This window comes from Myodes glareolus, chromosome 22, assembly GCF_982192425.1.
Source record: "Myodes glareolus chromosome 22, mMyoGla1.1, whole genome shotgun sequence".
Classification (NCBI taxonomy): Eukaryota; Metazoa; Chordata; class Mammalia; order Rodentia; family Cricetidae; genus Myodes; species Myodes glareolus.
Window position 1 is genome coordinate 17175005 of NC_142047.1, and position 23738 is coordinate 17198742.

Sequence of the window (23738 nt, forward strand, 5' to 3'; positions counted from 1 at the left end):
ATGGAGGTGGTGAGAAGTGACTGGACTTTTGATGTGTTGATGGTAGAACCAACTGATCTGATACACATGGAGGGAAGGAGGGGAGGAGAGGAGGAGGATAAGAGGAAGTGTGGGGGATAATGAACTCATTAATCTACAAATTCATTTCTGAAATGATGTCACCTCTCCCAACAAAATTTGTCCTCAGGGCTAGGGACATTATTAGGGATTGGTAAAGGGTTGGGGGTTATAAGTGGTTTAAGTTGGAGGTGGAAATGAAGTAGGCTCAGGGATCTCTCTTGAAGAAAAAAAAAGGCAGGGGAGAATGGGTGGGATTGGATAATAGGTAGATTAGTGTGAGCTTACTCACACTAATAATAGTGAGTAATAGCGAGATTACTTGTGAGCTATTATTTATAAACAATTTACACTAGTATAGATTCTTGTATATTGATACAAATTCAAATTATATTTGTTATATTGAATATGCTCCTATTTCTGTTTACAATATTTGTGCATCTACACAAGTTATTTTGTCATATTATATGCAAGCATGTTTCTACCTCTACTTAAGATATTTTGTATATTGATGCAATTTTAGGATATATTTATCACACTGTACTATATATTTCTACCTCTGATCAAGATATTTTTATATTGTTTACATTTTGAGGTCATTGTCCTCATTTGCTGCACATTTGTTTAAAGATTGTTTAATTTTTTAAAAGGAAGCCTTAGTCTTTAAGCTATACAGGTATTAAGAATTACAGGTCAACAGTCATTCATATTTGTCATACTTATAGACTAATCAGATTCTTTAGATGCATAGAAATTGTATTCTGCATAGATAGGTAATCTTCAACCACTTCAAAGAACTGTAGAATATGGCATTTAAATAATTTAGGATTCTGTTGACGTGAGACATGATTGCTCCTAGAAGCACTGATCTATTCCCGAGAGAATGTTGGGCACTGAAGGCAGTCCACTTGGAGCTTTTATTCTTTTTTGTTTGTTTGTTTTGCTTTGTTTATCAAGACAGGGTTTCTCTGTAGCTTTGGAGCTATCCTGGAACTAGCTCTTGTAAACCAGGGTGGCCTCAAACTCACAGAGATCTGCCTGCCTCTGCCTCCCGAGTGCTGGGATTAAAGGCGTGTGCCACCACCACCTGGCGAGCTTTTATTCTTCTTGGCAAAACTTGCCTTTGGGCAAAAACTCCCCTGCCTTGTCCACTGACAAAATGCAAGGTATCTAGACTGGACAAGCAGGATACAAGAAAAAAGACTGCCAAACCTTGCCAAGACAGGGTAAAACTTTTTTTTTCTTTCAAAATTTCCTGCCTCTGAAAAAGGTCTGTCAGTTATTCTAGGCTTTAGACAAAGTTGGTTGACCCAATATTACAAATGAGACTTTGGGTGATTACCCAGGTTGCCAACTCTCTCTGTCATTTCTTGCACCCTTTGGAAGTTGCTTGATTGTGCTTCCTGTTTACTCAAGTCATATTATTTACCTTCTCAGGTCTAAGATAGGGTTAAAGACTAGATTAGTCATAGTTACTTTCCTCTCATGACTTAGCCAAACCGTTTTTAATATAAGACTTAGAGACCTTAGAATAGGATAACTATTAAAACATTTAGCATATGTTTCTTGTTTGATGTTGTTCATGCTGGTTGTAATTCTAATTTTTATGTATGTTTTTGCCTCTTCTTTTCCCTGAACAATACTTGATATTTGTTCTTACTGTATATAGTTTTATATTAGATTTAGAATTCTCTTAATTAGACAAAAGGGGGGAGGTGCTGTGGGAACTACTTCAGTCAATAGCCTTTAAGATACCGGCCCACTTTGGGAATGGTCTCATGCACTGTAAATGCAGCTAAAAAGATTGTGTGGGCCTCTTGGCTGCTGGATTTGGTTCCAGGTTCCATTGCATGCAGAGGAATGCAGATCATTACCCTTTCTGTGAATTTATCATCAAATAAATAAACCTTTGTTATACTCCATTCTGGGCTATTGTGGAACTCTTTTGTACACCAAAATAAAATTGTACACTTACATGAAATTACATTGTGCACCATATTTTCTTTACCCATTAATCTGTTGATAGAGTTCTAAGCTGGCTCTATTCCTTGGCTCTTGTGAACAATGCAGTAATAAATATGGGTGCACAAGTATCTCCATGGCTTCCTGACTCAGAGCCCTTCAGGTATACACTCAAAGCTGGCAGAGCTGGATCATATAGCAGCTCCGTCACAAGGCTTTGAGTAATTTTTACATGGATTTTCATAGTGGCCATACCAGCTTACATTCCCACAGTCAATAATTAAAGATTCCTCCCCCGGGGTTGGAAAGACAGTTCAGTGTTCTTACAGAGGACTGAGGATCCTAGCACCCATGTCAGGTGACTAGCAAACACCTATGACTCTAACTCTAAGTGAACTGGACACTCTGGCCTCCAGGGCACCAGGACACAGTCCACATACCAACACAGAGACACACATATTTCTTTCCCTACGTTCTAGCAACATTTGGTGTAAATTGTTGTCCTTTTTTCCTTTTATTTCATTTCATTTCTTTTTTTTTCCTTGGTTTTGTTGAGGCAGGGTTTTTCAAACAGGGCTACAGAGAGAAATCCTGTCTCAAAAAACAAACAAACAAACAAACAAACAAAAAACAAAACAAAATAAAAAGAATATCTACATCAGCTTAATGGACTGTCTTTCTTTCCTTGGGCTCTCAGTTTGTGGATGTGTTTAGCATTGAGGTATATTTTGTGGAGACAAGAGACAGTTGGATCCAGTTTTTCCAACTCACCAGAGCTGGGACTGGAGACCTGCTCGGCAGTTAAGAGAGTATACTGTTCTCTCAGAGGACTTGAGTTCAGTTCTCAGCACCAACTGGGGCACTTACCACAGGAGGATTTGGTCTCTGAGTGTGCCTACATTCATGTACATACCCACAACAGACATCCACACTCCTGGGAGTACCCCCAGCTCTACTCCTGTGAGTACCCTTGCCTATACTCCTGTGAGTACCCCCAGCTATACTCCTGTGAGTACCCCTGCCTATACTTCTGTGAGCACCCTTGCCTATACTCCTGTGAGTACCCCCAGCTATACTTCTGTGAGTACCCCTGCCTATACTCCTGTGAGTATCCCCAGCTATACTCCTGTGAGTACCCCCAGCTATACTCCTGTGAGTACCCCCGCCTATGCTCCTGTGAGTACTCCCGCCTATACTCCAGAGAGTACCCCCAGGTATACTCCTGCGAGTACCCCCATGAGTTCACTGGTTCACCAAGTCAGACTCCCAAGTTAACCTTGCCTTGCCCTTTGATCAGGTCCTTTTCTGGGGTGAGTAGACAATTGTCCTCCCTTCCCCAGGAGAGTGTCACTCTCATAAATAGCCATTCTTTAGGTACTCCTGGGTGTCAAAACAAACTGTGATGAGTTAGACTTGGAGATGCAGAAACGGAAGACTGAAGTCAAAGAAGCATGCGAACACCAGCATGCCTCACTGCAACTAACCACACGATTCTCTTTCACTGGCTGCCTCGGGTGCCGGCGCCATGCCTCCTTTGTCACGACGAATGGTTTACCCTTACGGTTTAAACTAATGACTCAGAGGCTAAGAGCACTCAGAACTCTTGCAGAGGACCCGAATTCAGTTCCCAGAATCTGTGCAGCAGCTCAGAACTCTGCAAGGTCAGTTCCAGCAGATCTGAATCTGTCCTTGCGCTCCTCTGGCACCTATGCACAAGTCACAGAAAGACCCAATCGCATGAATGCATTTTAAAACTCTTTAAAAAATTGTGATGACTCACGGGTTAAAGCCACTGGATGCTCTTGTAGAAAACTCAGGTTTGATTCCCAGCACCCAAACTACAGCTCGCAACCACCTGTAGCTCTAGCTCCAGGCCATTTGACAACTCTTTGGCCCCTTCTGGCACTAGGCATACAAGTGGTCCATGACATACACACAGGCAAAACACCCATACATATAAAATAAAATAAAATTTTTAACATTTGAAAATTGTGAGCCAAAATAAAACCTTCCTTCCTTTAAAAAAAAAAAAAAAGACAGGAGGAAGAGGAAGAAGGTAGGTTGAAGTAAAGTTTACACTTGGGTTATTGTTATTAATACAAGTTTTTAAAAACTGTTTTTATGTTATATATATATTCATATTTAATTTTTATTTTAAAAAGATTTCTCTGTGTAGCCCTGACTGTCCTGGAACTTGCTTTGTAGACTATGCTGGACTTGAACTCACTGAGATCTGCCAGCCCCTGCCTCCCGAGTGCTGGGATTAAAGGCATGCACCACCACCACCCAGCATTAATGCAAGATTTTCACAAACACATTTTTAACCTTCTCAGTTGTACAATTGACCTCTGAACAGCTGCCTTGATAACTCGTACAGCTTCAAATCTTTTTCTTACTGGATCCTGAGTCAGGTATGAATGCTTTGCATTTTGATAAGAACATACTATAGGCACACACACACACCCCTCTGAAACAAAAAACCTGTGAAACAAAAATTCTTCCTTATTTCCAGAGATGCAGCTTTTTGTTTATTTGGCTTAAGACAGAGTCTCACTATGCTGTCTTGGTAGCTTGGAGCTCCTCTCTGAGTAGCTCTGTCTGCCTCTGCCTCATTCACAGAGATCGATCTGTTGCTAACCCCCAAGTGCTGGGATTAAATACGTGTGCCACTGCACTCAGGTGCCTTCATTTTCAAAAATAATGGTTACAGGCCAGGGTGTAGTGGTGCATGTCTTTAATCCCTGCAGAGGCAGGCAGAGCTCTGTGAGTTCAAGCCCAGCTTGGTTTACAGAATGAGTTCCAGGACAGCTGGAACTATGTAGAGATCCTATCTCAAAACAACAAAACAAAACAAAAACGGTTATGATCCATTAACTGTATTTTACAACTCCCTCCTAGGTTTGAGCCACAACATTGAAAACACACCTGGATGCCAGGCATGTGACCCACACCTGAAGCCCCAGCACCTGAAACTAACTCCTAAGCAGGCGGGACTACAAGTCTGGAGCCACTCTGGGCTGTGCAGCAAGTTCCCGGCCAGCTTAGTCTAGAAAAAACGCGACCTTACAAACCAACAAATCACCTTAAAAGTTTAAATGACACAATGCATCGAAAGGATTTGGTTCCGAGAAGGCTCCATACGTGGAAAACTTCAGAAAGTGCTGCTGTGGTAGGGGGGTCTAGAGAGCGAAGCAGCCAGGAGCAAACAGGTGGCATGGGAGGTAAAATACACAATAGATCAATTGGGGAAACCGGGCAGTGTCGCTCAGATCTGCTCAGGCCTGATCTTTTCTGTCATCTTGGGGCCCACAGCTCAAATGTCCTTGCAACACTTGCAATAAGCTCCCTTCGGTTCCATTATTTATTATCTGTTTTCTCCACAGAACTCCTCTTATCCAAAATCAATCGCTTATTTGCATGCTTATTGCTCCCTGCAACCTTTCACCTTGACGGCTGCAATCTTATCTACCACCGGCGTAATTGTATCTTAGATAAATACAATGTTTAGAGAGTCATGCAATAAATACTTCTTGAATGAATCAAAGACCACTAGGAAATAAACAGGACATTATAATCAAATATCCATTTTGCTAACCCTGTACATATTTTTGTTATGCTTTGCATTCTTTATTACTTATGAATATCGGATTGCATGAGAAGAAAATAACCAAGACAGAAATCCTCTAAGGAGTTGGCTTTCTAAGAAACAGGTACCATTACTCAAGGAAATCTATTTTAAGGGCTTCTAGTTACTGACCGCTGAACATTATTTTAGTTTCTCCTTAGTTCCTTGAGGGCAAGGACAGCTTGTTGATCTCTCCTTAGCGACCAGAATATTGCCCAGAAGATAGTGGGCTCTCAATCACTGTTTAGAGACTGAAAGAACTCAGAAAGAAACCAAGGGAATGCGTAAAAATGAAGTACGTTTGTCCAGGATGCAGTTCCTCCCCGAGGCAGCAGGCGGCGCCATGGCTATATCTGCCTGGCTGCCTGCTATTCTTGGCCCTTCCCACTGAACGTCTAACGCTAGGTCCCGAAGGCGTTTGCTGAAATGAGCCAATAGAAAACTACTTTAGTTAAGTGGTCTGCCAAAGATACCCAATAAACTCAGCGTTTCTAGAAGAGGGGCGGTGCGAAGGGGAGGGGCTGAGAGGAGCGGTTAGAGGTGGGAGTTGGTGCTGCCTGCCGGGCGGAGACGGAGGGCTGCGATGCGGACCTGGCCGCGGCGGTGACCGGAGCTGCCGCCCGACATGAACTCGCTGGAACAGGCGGAAGGTAGAGTGTGTCGCCCGCCCAGTCCCGAGGCGGACGGGGCCGCGAGGGCGGCGTGCCGGGGACTCGGGGCGCACGGCCGCGGAGGGGTGCCACCTCCTTCCCGCTCGGGCGGGGGGCCCTTCTCATTGACGAGCCCTTGCGTGTGGTTGTCGAGTGCGGATTCATTTTCTTTTTGTCTGACAACCCCACGAGCCGTAACCCGAATTTCTTCCTTGGCTTCCGGTAACTGCCGGGGTTTCGGAGTGCTCTTGGCCTTCCAAAGTTTTGCAAAAACTCCACTGTGGAAATAGCACCCCACTTCATTCAGAGGTGCGCCCTGTCACAGCCCAAGGCGTAGGTGCTCGCTGCTGCCGGGACGATCACCGGTCACTCATTCCGAGGAGGGAAGGGAGTGTCTTTGTACGACCGTTATCTGTCTACGGAAGTCTAGTAAGCCCATACTACAGAGCCATCAATTAGTGATGAGAGCTAGGGCCTGAATCGGATAATTGCAACCCTCATGGGTTTTGATGTTTCAACAGAAAGTTCGTGGTTGCACAGAATCAGAATTCAGCTGGATTTTGCTCCTTTTATTTGCTGCTCCTCGATTCCAGCTTTTGGCTCCGGCTGGTCTTCCTTATACTATTTTTCAAGCTTCTAAATGTAGACCAACTGGTTTCCAGAAACTGGAATGAAAGCAAAGTGATGTTTTTGTTGTGTACGTAAAACTGTCATCATAAGCAAAGAGTGCATGACATATGGGATTGGATGTGTAAGGCCTGTAGCCGTTATCGACCTAAAATTTCATTTTAATAAGTTCAAACTGAAAAGCGTAGGTAGAGAACTGAACTCTCTTTGCCTAGATCTCAAGGCTTTCGAAAGAAGACTTACTGAGTATATTCATTGCTTGCAACCGGCCACTGGACGCTGGAGAAGTAAGTTGCCAAATGCTTTCTAGGGGAAAAGGAGGTGCCGCTGATAACTTTATTACTAATTTATTTCATACTTGGGACTAATAAAGGCTTACTCAGCTATCAGATTTCTGTGTTTAGACAACTTTTAAATATGCTACTTAACACTGTCAATGTATAACAAAGAAATGCTTAAGAAAAGAAAATAATGGACTAGCAAGATGGCCTGGGTGCATGCAGTAGAGTTTAGATCTCAGTTTCAGCCTCAGAAGCCATTTAAATGGTGAAAGAGAGGATGGACTCCACAGAGTTTTCTGACCTCCACATGCATTCATGCCTGTACATGTCATGCATATACACACACACAATAAATGATTTTTTAAAGAAAAAAATTATAACTGGCTACACTAAAAGGACAGACTATTTTATATGGTTAATTTTTTTTAACCTATTCTATTCTGTTCTATTCTTTCTTTCTTTTCTTTCTCTTTTTCAGAGACAAGGTTTCTATGTAGCTTTGGAGCCTGTCCTGGAACTTGTTCTGTAGACCTGGTTGGTCTCAGACTCACAGAGATCCTCCTATCCTCCTACCTCTACCTCCCAAGTGCTGGGATTAAAGGCATGCACCACCACCGCCCAGCCTTTTTTTTTTTTTTAATAAGATTTATTTATTATGTATACACATGCCAGAAGAGGGCACCAGATCTTATTATAGATGATTGTGAGCCACCATGTGGGTGCTGGGAATTGAACTCAGGACCTCTGGAAGAGCAGCCAGTGCTTTTAATCTATGAGCCATCTCTCCATCCCTTTTTTTGGTGGGGGGAGTAGGGAACTGAGACAGGGTTTCTCTGTGTAACAACCTGGTTGTCCTGGAACTTGCTTTGTAGTTCAGGCTGCCTTGAACTCACAGAGATCCCCCTACCTTTGCTTCCCAAGTACTGGAATTAAAGGTGTGTGCCACCACTGCCTGGCTGAATTTTTATTTTTCTATGAAAATACATATTTTTAAAAATTTTAAATATATTAGTGTTTTGTCTGCATATATGTGTGTGCATGCCTGGTACCTGCAGAGTCCAGAAGAGGGTACCATATATCCTGGAACTGGAGTCTCTAGTGATTGTAAGCCACTGTGTGGGTGCTAGGGACTGAACCCGGGTTCTCTGTGAGAACAGAAAGTGCTCTTCACTGCTGAACTGTCTGTCTAGCCAAAAAAAAAAAAAAAAATCATGTTTTTATGCGTATAAGTGTTTTCTTTTTTGCCTGCGTGTATATCTGTGTTACTATGTGTGTGCAATGTCCATAGAGGCCAGAAAAGGGCACTAGATCTCTAGGGCTGGAGTTACAGAGGGTTGATAGTTATCATGTGGGTGCTGGGAATTGAACCCAGAACTTCTGGAAAAGCAGCCGATGCTTTTAACTGCTGAGCCACCTCTCCAGCCCAAGATACGTGTTTTTTATTAAATGTTATAACTGATGAAATATACTCAATAGAAATTTTAGTAGCCAGTGAACTCCAGACTCAGTGAGCTACTCTGTCTCATACAAGAAGTTATACAGCTAGGTGTTGGTGGTGAATGCCTTGAGTCCCAGTACTCTGGAGGCAGAGGCAGGCACATCTCTGAGTTCAAGACCAGCCTGGTCTACAGAGTGAGTTACCGTCTTGAAGGAAAAAGCAAAACAAAACAAAACAAAACCCCAGCAAAACACATTTCACCTACAAGCTATTGAATACAATTTTGTTAAGAAAAATCATTTTGGAGCTGGTGATTGAGAGTGCACCTGATCTTGTAGAGGACTCAAATTCCGTTCCCAGGGCTCATGTCAGCCGTCTGAAACTCCAGTCCCAGGGATCCGACACCCTCTTTTATATTCTGCAGACATGTGCACAAGCCTATATGGATACACACACACACACACAAGGAGACATAATTTAATATAATAAATCTTTTTCAGAAAAAGAAAAATCATATTTTGACTTGAGGATGACTCTGGTAGACCATATGCTTAGCATATACAAAGCTCTTACTTTAAAAAGAAGTTATTCAGTTATAACCCACCTATAAGGTTAAAACAGGGCTGAAGAGATGGCTCAGTAGAAGACCTGAGTTTGGTTCTGAGCACCAACATGGTGACTCACAATCCTCTGACCTATGCAGGCTTTGCATACATATGGTGTACATATATACACTCAGGTACATACATATAGAATTACGTAGATATTTAAAAAGCAAAGGTTATATTTCTTTTAATATATTTTAAAAAAATATTATATTACTTATATTGTTGTAATGTGTCCTTGCATGAAGGTTCACTAACATGCCACAGCCCATGTTGAGGTCAGAGGACAACTTGTGGGGGACAGTTTTCCCCAGCCACCTTGTGGGTCCTGGGAATTGAACTCAGGTCACAAGACTTGATGGCAAGCCCTGTTGTCAGATGAGCCATCTTGATGACCTCCTTAGTTGATGTTTGATACAGCCTAATGGTATACTTTGGAGCCTGACCCAGAAAAGACTTTTACCTTACTACTGCCTATTCCTAAGTATTGTGAAGGCTACAATGTATCATTTGAATGAGTTCTAGTTATTGCTCCAAGGAAGGGGCAGAGTGGGAAATGTGATCAGATATAAAAGCATTGATATAGCCAAGAGAATGTTCTGCTCATCTATATTGAGACAAATTGTCTTTTTTCCCCCTCCTCCCTCCATTCCTTATCTTTTTGGATATGGGATCTTGCTGTCTTGCTCAGGCTGGCCTCCAATTACTAGGCTCAAGTGACTCTCCTACTTCTGCTTCCCGTTGTTGGTACCACAGATGTGTATACCACTCAGCTGTGCACTAGTTCTGGGAAGCTGGACTCTGGGATTTAGTGTCAGCCTAGAAGTACAGTCAGGACTCAACCTATTTTTCAGTGCTGGGTTGCAGATCCAGGGCCTTACATTTGCTGGACATGCTCTCTATGACTGAACCACATAGATAATGCAAAGACATAGGTTTTTTTATTTTTATATTTTTGATAATTTTTTTTTAGGTTTCTATTATGAGTATTTTGCCTGCATAAACATCTTTGTATCACATGCATGCCTGGTATCTGAGGAGGCAGTGAGCCACAGTGTGGGTGCTGGGAATCGAACCTGGTTGGCATTTGTATTTTTTGAAGATTTAGTTACTATTTTTCTCTTAACGTGTATGAAAATTTTGCCTGCATGTATGTATACACACCATGCCCTGGCCCCAAGGAGGGCAGCATAGGTTACTCGGCCTCCTAGAATTTTAGTTAAGGACAGTTGTTAGCCTCGTGTTCTGAGAGCTGAACAAACTCCAGTCTTCTTTAGGAGTAGCGTGTGCTCTTTTATCTACTGAGCCATCCCAGGCCTGCAGACTTATCTTATTTTAAGGTTTGACTCAGGCTGCAGGACCAAAGGAGCACTATTAAAGTCAGGAGTCAGAACTTTTTGTTGATTTTATTTTGTACACAGCATTTTGCCTGCATGTCTGCCCTGTGCGGTAAGAGGGCGCCAAATCTCTTCATAGATGGTTGCGTTGATTGCAAGTCACCATGTAATTGCTGGGAATTGAACTCAGGATCTCTGGAAGAGCAGTCATTGCTCTCAACTGCTGAGCCATCTCTCCAGACCCACAGGGCTCAGGACTTTTTAAGGATTTTTACTAGTTGTCTTTGTGAAGCTGTTCTGTAAGTTTTGATTGGTTGGATACACAAGTAGTGATTTTCTTATTCTTGTTCTTGTTTACGAAGAAATTGCTACCAAACATTTGCTGGAAAAACCTTTTAAAGTGTGTGTAGTACTGCCCTAGCTTTTAAAATGCCATAGGATTTACACACTTTGCTTTTCATCTACTTCATGCAAATGCCGTCAGCTTGGTTAATATACCAATCAAATAAAGACATATATATGAAATCCTTTCTAATATTTTGGTTTTGGTTTTATGTCATTTTTTAATGAAAGTACCAGCGTAATATATTTCTTTCTGGAAATACAGAGTAAGGAATTGAGTTTAATTTGTTCTTAGCTCAGAAAATTGTTTTGATTCTATTACTGATACCTAAAATGATTTTTACCTAAAATGATTTTTAAAGATTATTTGTTTAGCCAGGCGGTGGTAGCGCGTACCTTTAATCCCAGCACTCAGGAGACAGAGGCAGGCAGATCTCTGCCAGTTCAAGGCCAGCCTGGTCTATAAGAGCTAGTTCCAGGGCTGGCTTCAAAGCCACAGAGAAACCCTGTGTGTGTGTACCAAAAAAAAAAAAAAAGAAAGAAAGAAAGAAGAAAAAGATTATTTGTTTATTATGTATACAGTTTTCTGCCAGAAGAGGGCACCAGATCTCATTACAGATGTTTGTGAGTCACAATGTTTTTGCTGGAAATTGAACTCAGAACCTCTAAAAGAGCAGCCAGTGTTCTTAACCTCCTCTGACCCATCTCTCCAGGCCCATAAAATGATTTTTTTTATTACATCTATCAATGGAAATTCCAGATGATTACAATTTTGCTATGTTTTTGTTTTTTGAAATTTGGTTTTCCCATTTGTAAGTCTATCCACTGTGACTGTCTTCATTTCCAGAACATTTGCCTGTTGACTGAGGTTTCTGTTCTGTCTGGTCCCACAGCCGTCAACCATTCAGTCCCAAAGAAATCCCACAGAGGTCTACATTAATCATAAACTGATTGGCCCAGCGTCTCAGGCTCTTTTTATTAACTAATTCTTATAATTTATATTAGCCCATAATTCTTGTTTGTGTTAGCCACGTGTCTTGGTACCTTTTTTGACGAGGCAGACACATCTTGCTTCCTCTGCATCTGGGTCACAACTGTAGGCTGAAACTTTCCTCTTCACATAATTCTTGTTGTCATGCTTCTACTTCCTTCCTGGTCGCCGTCACCCTGCCTGTACTTTCTGCCTGGCTACTGGCCAGTCAGCATTTTATTAAAAATGGTACAAGTGATGGTACAGACCATTGTCCCACAGCATTTGCTTAGTCACAGTGTCCTTTTGTTCTTTTTTATTAATACCTTCTAGTCTTCAATTTATAATTTATTTAGATTTTAAAAGGTGGAGGTGTCTAGCAAATGGCTAGGCAAGTAAAAGTGATTGCTGCCAAACTTGATGACTTGAGTTCAATTCCCAGGAGCCATCTGGTATAGGGAGAGAACCAGCTCCCACAGGTACCTCTGACCTCCACATGTGCACCATGGCGCACGCACGTGTGTACATACACACACACCATACATACATACACACAACTGAACAAATGTAGAATTTTAAAAAAAAAACCTTAGTGGAAAAACTCAACCCTTTCTGGTTTCTACTACTAGCCTTAGAAATTTCTTTAAGTCCTTCCTTCCTTCCTTCCTTCCTTCCTTCCTTCCTTTCTTTCTTTAATTTTTCGAGACAGGGTTTCTCTGTGTAGCTTTGGAGTCTGTCCTAGAACTCATTCTTAGACCAGGTTGGCCTCGAACTCACAGAGGTCCTCCTGCCTCTGCCTCCCCAGTGCTAATGTTAAAGGCATGCACCACCACTGCCCGCCCAGTTTTAAGTCCTTTCTTTACTCCCCTTTTAAAAACCAGTACTGACAGGTCTGCTCAACAGTGACATCACACTCAGTGATTCCAACACTGCCCTTTGTTTAACCCAGCAGCAGTAGCCTGCATGGCTAGGAATCACAGGACCACAGTGTGGCTCAGAAAGGGGCCTTTGTGTGCTCCCATTAGAAAACGGGAAGGCTTTCTCTTTTCAGTGTGAGTTTACAGGATCTGCAAAACCACTATGAAAGCTCTTTAATGTTGAGTCTTAGCTTGAAATTCTTGGTTTTACGTTTTAGACTTCATTTTCATGAATCCTAACCAAGAAGAAGTTGCTGTAATCCTCCATTCCCAGGGTTCAGAATGTTGAAAAGAGTTCCTCAAGATGGCAAGTCTGACTCTTGAGCCTGGTCATTGCTCTGTTTGATCAAGTGCTGCATTCTTTGGCTGTGTCTGTCAGGAACCGATGGAAGGGGTATCAAGACATGAAGGGATGAAGGGTGTGTTTGCTTACTAATTTTCTGTTTATCTTTCACCAGTGCTTCTTATAGTGGTGTCTGTCTGTACAGCTACTGGTGCCTGGAACTGGCTAATAGATCCTGAGACACAAAAGGTAGAAATTTTGTTTTAAAATCTTTAGCAGATTAAATGAGATACTAGATGTATGATGCTAATAATGAAATATGATGCCAACCTGCCTGTGCCTGCTACTAATGACTTTAATCTTGTATTAATGACATGCTCGGTAATTGTTTGCTTAAGTAAAGCTCTAGCTGACTGTTATGGGTTAGTTATCTTTCTTTTTGTTTTTTGTTTTTGTTTGTTTATTTTGAGACAGTTTCTCTGTGTAGTCCTGGCTGTCCTGGAACAAGTTCTGTAGACCAGGCTGGCCTTGAACTCACAGAGATCCACTTGCCTCTGCCTCCTCAGGGCTGGGATTAAAGGTGTGCACCACACTACCTGGTTCAGTACCAGATTTTAAATACTGTAATTCAGTGAATTATTTATTAATACCTTTCTGCATCCCATAAAGCATTTGAGATGCCAGGAAAAAGATGCAAAGACAAATGTCCCTGGTAAACAGATTAGACCAGTGCCCAGAATCGGGGAGGGGCCCAGTCGCTCATCTCCAGGCCACACAGCTCAGCGAATTGACAGAATTGAGTCAGAAGTTGATCTCTAGGTGACCTGGTCTCCGGAGTCACAATTAATTCCTGTGTTTTCATTGTCATTGAAGAGAGAGTGCCAGCTCCTTGAGTTAGCAAAGCTTTCTCCGCATTGGTCCTTCCATAGTTCTTGCTTGGAGTTTAATATGGAGAGGCCTCCTGCTGGGCACTGTGCACAAGCTTCGCTGTAGCAAATGCAATATCAGATTTCATAATGTTAGCTCTGGAAGGATTATTTGATGGAATGCTTCTGAAGTTTCCACCTCTTCTAATACCTTCATTTCAAGCTCAATCTTTTTTATTAGAAAATTTGCAGTCCTGGGTTTTTCTTTCTTTTGTTTTTTTGTTTCTTTCTTTGTTTATTGTTTTTCCTTCAAGGCAAGGTATCACTGTGTAGCTGTATAGACCAAGCTAACTTCAAGATCCACCTGCCTCTGCCTCTGCCTTCCGAATGCTAGGATTCTAGGTACACCCCCCCACACACACTGGGCTAGTCTCAGGATTCTAGGTACCCCCCCCACACACACACTGGGCTAGTCTCAGGATTCTCTTTCATCATCTCTTTCCAGCTGTAAGTTCAGTCTTATAATTTTCTTAAAAACAGGCTCTCTTTTTTTTCCATTTTTGAGAATGAAAATGTTTCTCTGTGTAACAGCCCTGGTTGTCCTTCAACTCTCTGTGTAGACCAGGCTGGCCTCGAACTCACAGTGATCCTCCTGCCTCTACCTCCTGAGTGTTAGGATTAAAGGTATGCACCACTTGGCTGTAGTTATAATTAAGTAGACTACATCTGTAGATTTATGTTCTACTTTTTAAGTTATACAGAAGGGGAAGCCTAATGATAAGGCTTTTGTCATCAATCTGGTTGGCAATTCAGACAACCAGGGGGTTGTTTAGGATGTAACCCCCCCCCACTCTCACTGAGGGGGGATGGAAAAGGACAGGAAGCAGGGGAGGTTGGTGTTGGAATTTGTGTTAATAGAAGGGGTTTTGCGGCAGACAGGAAACTCTCCTGTGAGTTCATTTATAAAATCTGATCTGAAGGCTGTACTTGGTAGGGCCTGTATCTGTAGGGGAGGTTAGAAGGAGGCTGGCAAGAAGATTAAAAAAGATTAAAAGAAAGAAGATTAAAAGATTAAAAGAAGATTAAAAAAGTTCTGTCTTGGGAAATGAGTCTACTTCTAATTGAGAAAAATATAAGCTGATTTCAGCTAGTTGAGATCTTAATAAAACGAAGAATTAAATGTAATCGGAAATAGGCCCAAAACTATGTAGTTAATATAATTTTCTAAATTAGGTGAGAAGATAGCTTTTAGCCATAGGGTTGGCTCTTTTTACTTCAGTATTTAATAACCCCAAACCTGATGAGAGTTCTAACCAGCAATTGTGTCTGAAGCAGAAGATACGAATACCAGAGCCAGGGAGTGAAAAGATATTGCAAACTTCTGAAAGAAGAAACTGCTGTTTAGATGTCATTGGTTGTCGCCCTGGAGGGAAGAAGGCTAATACAGCTGACCTAATTAAAGTAAGAACATAAAGCCAGGGGTGGTGGTGCAGTCCTGTAATCTTGACATTATGGAAGACTGAACCAGGAGATTTGAGTGATAGAAGCCAACCCGGGCTGCATGGTGAGACATGGTTGCTAAGTAGCAACAGTAAAATAACAAACAACTTTTAGACTATAAAATATCAAAACTGGAGAAATGATTCAGTGCTTGCTGTGTAAGCATCAGGACCCAAGTTCATAACTCCTACAATCATGTCGAGCCAGACAAGGCAGTCCATGTCTGCAACCCCAGAGCTGGGGGAGGGCAGGGCTGGTGACGGAGAAGGATCCCAGTTCAGCCAACCAGTGAGAGACCTTATCCTAAAAAATAGGGTGGAGGTAGTAGAGGAACAAGTGAGTGCACACACAGACCATACACACATTTACAGAGTACTGTAAATGTGCTAACATTGTCCAGACACATAGCCATCTTGTAGGAATCAAAGCTCAGATTTTTCAGCCACACCATTAATCCCAGCACTTGGGAGGCAGAGGCAGTAGGGTCTCTTGAGTTTGAGGTCAGCCTGGTTTACAGAGCAAGTCCTAGGACAGCCAAGATTACACAGAAAGACCCTGTCTCCAAAAAACAAACAAATAAACAAAACCCTCAGATTTCCTTAAATTACGTGTGTGTGTGTGTGTGTGTGTGTGTGTGTGTGTGTGTGTGTTTGCTCCTCTTGTGGAAGACGGAAGACACTTTTGGAATTAGCTCTCTTCTTCTACCATGTGGGTCCTAGGAATTGAACTCAGGTTATCAGACTTTGTGGCAAGTACCTTTATCTATCTAACCATCTTGCTGGCCAGTAAAGCTCAGAGATTGTAAAGCGGTAGTTCTTCAGAGGCGAGCATGGAGGCTTATGCCTATATTCCCTGTACTTGGGAGGCTGAAGCATAGGAGTTGCTGTGAGTTCTAGGCTGCCATGTCTACAATATAAGTATCAGGTCAGCAGGGGCTATGTAGCAAGACCCTGTTTCCCAAAACAGAAAGAAAAGGAAGTCCTCTAGAACTTTAGCTTGTCTTCAGCATCACCTCATCTCAGAAATATTTCCCTCCTGGTGTTTTAAGCATTATTCTTTCATTTGTCCTTGTTGAATCATATACCTAGTCCATTTCTTTGTCTTGCGTGTGTGCGTGCATGCGTGCGTGTGTGTGTGTGTAACTTTCCATCATAAACCGTGAGGTCTCTCCTGTGGAGAGAGTACTGTGCTTCCCTCCAGTGTTTTTTCTGTGTACTTACCAATCTGTTTACTTTCTTTTTCTAGACAGGCTACATGTTTATCTTTTTACTTTGCTATGTTTTCATTCTGCTTTTTGTGCCCTCTCTTGTTCATGTATCCTAGATTCTTGTAACTCTACATAGTCTTAGAGCTGTGCATTTCCAGATTTTTTTATAGTCGTCTTAATATGCCCAGGTCTGAATGAAGTTCTTTCTTTCTCTCCAGGTCTTTACAGATTCCTACTAACCAGTTTTTGTTGCTTCATTGTTCATGACCACTACAATTCTAATAACTTAAAAAGCAACTTTTTTTACTTCATATTTTTTTATTTCATTTTTCAAGAAGCTTTAAAACAACTTCATTTAAAATTTTTTAAATAAATTTTTAAATTTATTTTAATTAAATTAAAATAAACAAAATTAAAAAAATTAAATAGATGCAGTGGTGGCACACACCTTTAATCCCAGCACTCGGGAGGCAGAGGCAGGCAGATCTCTGTGAGTTCAAGGTCAGACTGGTCTACAAGAGCTAGTTCCAGGGCAGGCACCAAAGCTGCAGAGAAACCCTGTCTCAAAAAAAAAAAACAAAAAAAAAACAACAAAAAAACAGGCTGGAGAGATGGCTCAGCAGTTAAGAGCATTGCCTCCTCTTCCAAAGGTCCTGAGTTCAATTCCCAGCGGCCACATAGTGGCTCACAACCATCTGTAATGAGATCTGGTGCCCTCTTCTGGCCTGCTGGCATACACACAGACAGAATATTGTATACATAATAAATATTTTAAAAAAACCAAAAATTCAAATAATCATTATTTATTCATTTCAAACAAAGGTAATGAAGGCATTGTAGAAATTAAGCTAATATTGAAGTTAGCATAGTGTGGAGGGTGGGACAGGAGATGAAGATTAGTCTGGGACTTTGTTATGAATGACAGAGCTGGCCTCACTCTCTTAAGGTAGCTTTTGTTGGTTTTAATTTTTTGAGACAAAGTCTCACTACGCAGCTATTAGCCCAGGCTGGCCTTGAACTCACGAGATCCACTTGCCTCTACCTCCTGAGCCTTGAAATTAGGTAGTTTCGTTACCAACACTGTTCCCAGCTTTGAAGCTTTTTGACAGGGAAGTAATTAAATCAGGTTTAATCTGTGTTTTCATTGAGACTAAAGGCCTCCAGCAGGGCTGGGGTGGCACTGCTTTTAATCCCAGCACTCAATCAGGAGGCAGAGGCAGGAGTACCTCTGAGTTCAAGGCCAGCCTGGTCTACAGAGAGTTTCAGGACAGCCAGGACTAAACAAAAAACCTCTGTCGGGGGCTCGGGGGAAGAAGACACTAAAGACCTAATGTTCCTTCACTGAACAGAAAGTTGAGGAGTTTTTTGGTCAGGTGGTTTTCTGATTATAGGAATGAATTTGAAATGGCCTAGAGTTTGGCGTGGATGACAGTGCTGTGCAATCTTGCCATACAAAGAAGATAAAGCAGTGTTCTCTTATCATAGCACAGCAATAAGAAGAAGCAGAGTTGTTGGAAGTCTTCACACCCTTGTAGTTGAGGTGATAAAACATTGTGCATTTCTGTGTAGGGCCCTAAGATTCTTAATCTCACCCTTTTCTCTTACAGGTGTCCTTCTTCACATCCTTATGGAATCATCCATTTTTCACAATTAGCTGTATAACTCTAATAGGCTTGTTCTTTGCTGGCATACACAAAAGAGTAGTTGCACCATCAATGTATCCTTTACCTGGAGTTTAATTTTGTTCTTTGAACTAAGCTTGTTAGAAGCCTTGTTAATCACATTCCAACCCCGAGACAAAATACGTGAGATTTGTCATGGCTCATGATTTCGGAGGGCCCAGTCCCTGCTTGGTTAGCTCTATTGCGTTTTGGCCATGGTAAGACAGTAGTACATCATGGCAAGAAGCGTGGGGTAAAACAAACCCACTCACCTCATGGTGGCCAGACACAGTGAAGGTTCAGTAACAAAATATGCCTTTCAAAGTCACCCCCTTTGGTGACCTACATCTCTGACTAGGCTCCACGCCCCTTAGCTATGAAATCATAGGTGGATTTATCTATTGAGGAAGTTTGTCCCTTTGTTATTCAGTTACCTCAACATGCCAATGGCTAGCCTTTAGCCTTTACGTCAACCTAGCCTTTAGCACATGAGCCCTTGGGGGCAATATTTCATGTCTAAACCGTAACAGATGCTTGCTTCGCATTGGCAATTTTCCTTTGACCACAATGATTCAGTATAGCTGCTCGATGCCGAACGATACTAGCGGAATACAATATGTCTTGTGATGATGTAAGTATTTTTTCATTAGAATATACCTGTAGCCAGGTATGGTTGTTGACTTCTATAATCTCTGCCCTTGGGAGGCAAGAGGATTACTTCAAATTCAAGGCCACCCTAATCTACATAGTGAGACCCTGTTTCAAAATAACAAAAATGCTTAGTGGATCTGTTTAGTTTTAGGAAAACAGACCTTTGGGTCCTGTGGGTCAGGCTTGGTGGCATACACCTGTAATCTTGGTACAAGGGAGCTGAGGCAAGAGAAGAGTGTGAAGCAAGGTCTGGGGTGTAGCTCAGTCGGGGGTTGTAACTGAGTGCTTGTTTAACACGTGTAAAGCCTTGGGTTTGATCTCTAACACCACGTGAAATCAGGCATGGTTTAAACCTGTGATCCCAGCACTTGGGAGGTGGAATCAGGAAAATCAAAGTTTAAGGCTCTCCCTTAGCTGTATACAAATTTGAGACTAGCCTGAAGATAAAAATACTGTCTAAAAACAAAACAAAAACCCACCACCACCACCAAAAAACAAAACACAGTAAAGGGGTGAAGGCCAGCCTGGACTCCATAGCAATTCCTTATCGTAACAAAACAAGATTATATCTGAAATCCTGAAATCTCTTAGACTTGTTGGCACACACCCTTAACCCCTGCACTCAAGAGGAAGAGACCAGCCTGGTTTGCATAGCAAGTTCTAAACCAGCCAGGGCTGTAGTCAGTGGTACCAAACAAATTGGTGGGGTTGACAATTGAATCTTTCTTATTTTATTTATTATTATTATTTTTAATTTTGAGACAGGCTGGCCTGGAATTTACTATGTCATCCAAGCAGGGGAGATGAGAGGACAACTCCCATGAATCCTTTTTCTCCCTCCACTTTGGGTCCTGGGAGCTGAACTGATTTTGTCAGACCTGTCAGCATGAGCCTTTCCCCACTGAGCCATCTCACTGGCTCCATTAGATACCCTTTAACAGAAAGTTTTTACATCTTTATTGACTGATTGATCCTGTGTGTTTGTGCACATGGGCACCCAAGTATGCACACACCATATGCCATATGCCAGTGGGAGAGAGAGAGATGTGCAATAGTTCTCTGCTGCTGCCATTTGGTTCTGGGGGCTACACTCGGGTTATCAAGCTTGGCAGGCAGCAAGTGCCTTTACCTGCTAAACCATGGCCGTCCAATTCCCTTTAAAGACTGTAACTAACTGCTGGTGTTTTTAATAGAACTATGAATTGACTTTTTCTTTTTCTTTTTTCCTTTTTTACAGACAGGAAAGCTAATTTTGAAACCTAGACCTCACGTTCAATGACAATCTGCACTATTGTTAGGGAACCTAAAGTAGTCTTTCTTCAAATAAGTGATACAGCAAAATGCCATCAAGGATTCCTTTTGGAATTGGATATGTGGTGGTTTAGCAACAACTGACAAGAAGCGTGCAATATTTGCCCAGATTATCTCAATGGTGATGGCTGAGCTCAGCGCTGCAGCACCTCTGGGTACCTGTGTTCAGTGTTAGTGCCACTTCAGCCCTTCAGCTCCTGCAGAGAGTTCTGCAGATGGAGTGTGCGTGTTACTAAGTTAAACTTAGAAACCAAACCTCATTCAGTTTTTATAATGTATTTTTGCAAACTACTGTAAATAGCAAATCAATGCCAATGTTAAACCAAGAGGAAAATGTTTGGACTTTGCTCTCCTGCATCAGTATTTCAGAAACCATCTGCTTGACATCTCCATGGCTCTTTAAACCTGGCTACTATGTGTGCCTTTCATTCTCAGCGCCTCCTTCCATTGTGCTGCAGGAAATACCAGGCTCCACTTAGACTGAGAAAACCTCATCTCCATTATGTTGAAATTTAATATGTTTCAACAATTTTTGTTAAGCCCAATACTGAATTCTGGCAACTATTATTATATTTTTCAGTAAATAGTTCTCATTTAACGCTAAATTACTTTTTTAAAAAAGAATTTTAAAAAACACCCCCAAAGTCTTCTGAATGTACAAGTTAAATTATGTGTTGCCTGGGAATTTGACAGTCGTTATTTTAGGTGACTGGATTTTATGCTGAGGTAGACGTGTTAGACCAGTACTGTCCTGGTGTAGCTGATGGGCCCAGTCCATCACCAGTAACACCGGAACCACACCACAAGCCAGAACCTGCAGTCCTCACTGCTGGAGAGTCATGATGATATACTGTGTATGCGCAACAGCTTCGTGTCCTACGGTAGCCCTTGAAACGAAACTGTGGGATTGCTGTAAATACTTAACGGACTAGTGGTGCCTTTTTACCTGTTTATTAGAAGATTTTGAAAAGGTTAAATTATTTCATGAGCAATATTTTAAATTTCATCCAATATGAAACTAAATTTGAATAATAGGGCAAAACCATTGAATTAAAGCTGCCATTTAACTAACACTTGTTCATCTTGACTTTCCTTTCAATAAATTGTATTCTTTGAATTGCAGCAATAAAACCCTCTGCTTCTAAGAATTCTCTAAGAGGGTATTCTATATGTTCTGCATTGTTTTATTTTCTGTAAATTCTGTAGGTAAATATGTGCAAAAAATAAATATTTTATATATAACCAGTGATTAGAGTTTTTATTTGGTTTATTGTGTCTGCAACTAAAAAATATGTAAATGTATTCTGTATATTAGATACAAGCTAATTCCAGATAAGAAATTTTACTTTTCTTTTTATGTGTATGAGTGTTCTGCCTTCATGTATGTCTGAGCACCACTTACATGCCTTGTGCTTGTGCATCAGAAACAGTGGAACTGGAGTTACAGATGGTGATGAACCACCATGTGGGGACTGGGAATTGAACCTCAACCTCTTTAAAAGCAGCCAGTGCTCTTACTGCTCTTACCCGCTGAACCATCTCTAGCTCCTAGCTATCTTACTGTAACTCTGTCCTGTAGACCAAACATAGTTGCCAGTGCTATTCTAGACCATTAACCTTCTTCATGTCTTATTCATCCTGGTCTAACATTGCTTGGCTTTTACTAAGGAGACGCAGGTTATGTCATGTTGCTCTTACAGGCCTAGGTTGGGAATTTCCTTCAAGAGTGTAAAGCTGAAAATTTAAGACCCTTAGTACTGGGGACAGGGAAGTTTGAGTGTTTGATAAGAACCTGGCTCCTAGAAGAGCTATCTCTGCCTGTATAAATAAACGTGTGCTTGGAGCCCTCCGGCTCCTGCTACAGTACCAGAGGTTTGTGCTTCCCTCTTTTCTATGTTTCTATTCATTCTTGTGTCTTGTTTTGTACTGTAGATGTTCATTTTGAGACCAGGCCTCACTGTTTCCAAAGTCAATCTTGAATTCCTGGGCTCAGGCCATCCTTCAGTGTCTAAGTTTCTGATTTAGGATGATTACAGGGATGTCATCCCCCTCCACCACCACCACCCACCCAGTGCTGAGTTTAAAGGGTGTGCTGCTCTGTTTGCAATAATTATTTGCAATTCTTTAGGTATTTATGTTTTGCCTCTGTGTATACCACATGTGTATCTATCTGGTGCCCACAGAATCCAAAAGAGGATGTCAGATTTCCTGGGACTGGAGTTGCATATGGTTATGAGCCACCATGTAGGTGGTGGGAATTGAATCTGTGTCCTCTCCAAGAGTGCTGAACCATCTCTCTAGCCTCAGGATAGTTACCGTCCCCACAGTTTTTATGAGGCAGGGTCCCATTATGTAGCTCTGGCTATCCTGGAACTCACTCTGTAGACCAGGCTGGCCTTGAATTCAGAGATCCACCTGCCTCTGCCTCCCAAGTGCTGGGATTAAAGGCTGTGCCGCTTTTCCTCCAGACAGGAATTTTTTTTTTTTTTTCTTTTTCGAGATAGGGTTTCTCTGAAGCCTGTCCTGGAACTAGCTCTTGTAGATCAGGTTGGCCTCAAACTCAAACTCACAGACATCCACCTGCTTCTGCCTCCCAAGTGCTGGGTTTAAAGGAGTGTGCCACCATCACCTGGGCAGGATGATTATTCTTTTTCTTTCTTCCTTCCTTCTTTCCTCCCTTCCCTTCCCTCCCTCCCTATCTTTTTCCCACTCTTTCCTTGCTTTCTCCTTCCCTCCCTTCTCTTCTCTTCCCTCCCCTTTCTCCTTCTCTTTCTTCCGCTTCCCTTCTGTTTTGTTTTTCAAGATAGGGTTTCTCTATGTAGCCTTGGCTGTCCTGAAACTCACTGTAGATGGGCTGTCCTGGAACTTTGCCTCCTGAGTGCTGGAATTAAAGGTGTGTACTACTACAATGACTTTGTTAAAGTCAGGACCAGGGTAGAACTGCTATTTCTAGCTCCCTAAGCAGTGCCTAGCATAAGAAACGAGCACTTTTACATGAACAGAAAGACTTTGCTTGTGAATGAGTGAAGTGGAATTGAATGGGCAACAGCCTGTTCAACATCAACCTTTTCAGAGCTGGCAACATTCACATAACCACCACACCTGCCCCAGCAAAGTCTGAGAATAAAGTCTGGCTAGTCCCAGACCTTACTCGGAAGGTAGTCAACATTCAGCTTTCCTTTTGAAAGTAATTATCCCTTTTGAAATAATTAAAATGGTTGTCACTCCTTTGCTATTTCAAAAACTCCCAGTCTTTGTAAATGGAGAAACCTCTCATACCTCTTAGTGGCGAATCTAGAAGCAGAGGACTGCCTGGCTGACTACTGGCATTGGAGCTCTTTGGTAATTGGCTAATCATACAATGTAAGGCAACATGAGCCGGAGGGCACGAGCACGTAGGGAGAGCAGACTTCTTGAGATTTACTCCAGACGATCACGGCACTGCCAA

The 23738-nt window shown here is 41.9% G+C and overlaps 1 protein-coding gene across 2 annotated transcripts; it reads left to right on the plus strand.

The window, feature by feature from the left end:
• Positions 1 to 6169: 6169 nt before the first annotated feature.
• Positions 6170 to 21532, plus strand: Cnep1r1 (CTD nuclear envelope phosphatase 1 regulatory subunit 1). Of its 2 annotated transcripts, XM_048428547.3 has the most exons (6): positions 6170 to 6294; positions 7137 to 7208; positions 13270 to 13343; positions 18275 to 18384; positions 18905 to 18959; positions 20217 to 21532. In XM_048428547.3, exons 1-6 carry the CDS (start codon positions 6270 to 6272, stop codon positions 20256 to 20258), a joined length of 378 nt encoding a protein of 125 aa, XP_048284504.1. In that variant the 5' UTR covers positions 6170 to 6269; the 3' UTR covers positions 20259 to 21532. The 2 variants fall into 2 exon arrangements, with proteins under 2 accessions (XP_048284504.1, XP_048284505.1); XM_048428548.3 differs by lacking the exon at positions 7137 to 7208 and having other exon boundaries at positions 6176 to 6294.
• Positions 21533 to 23738: the final 2206 nt, after the last annotated feature.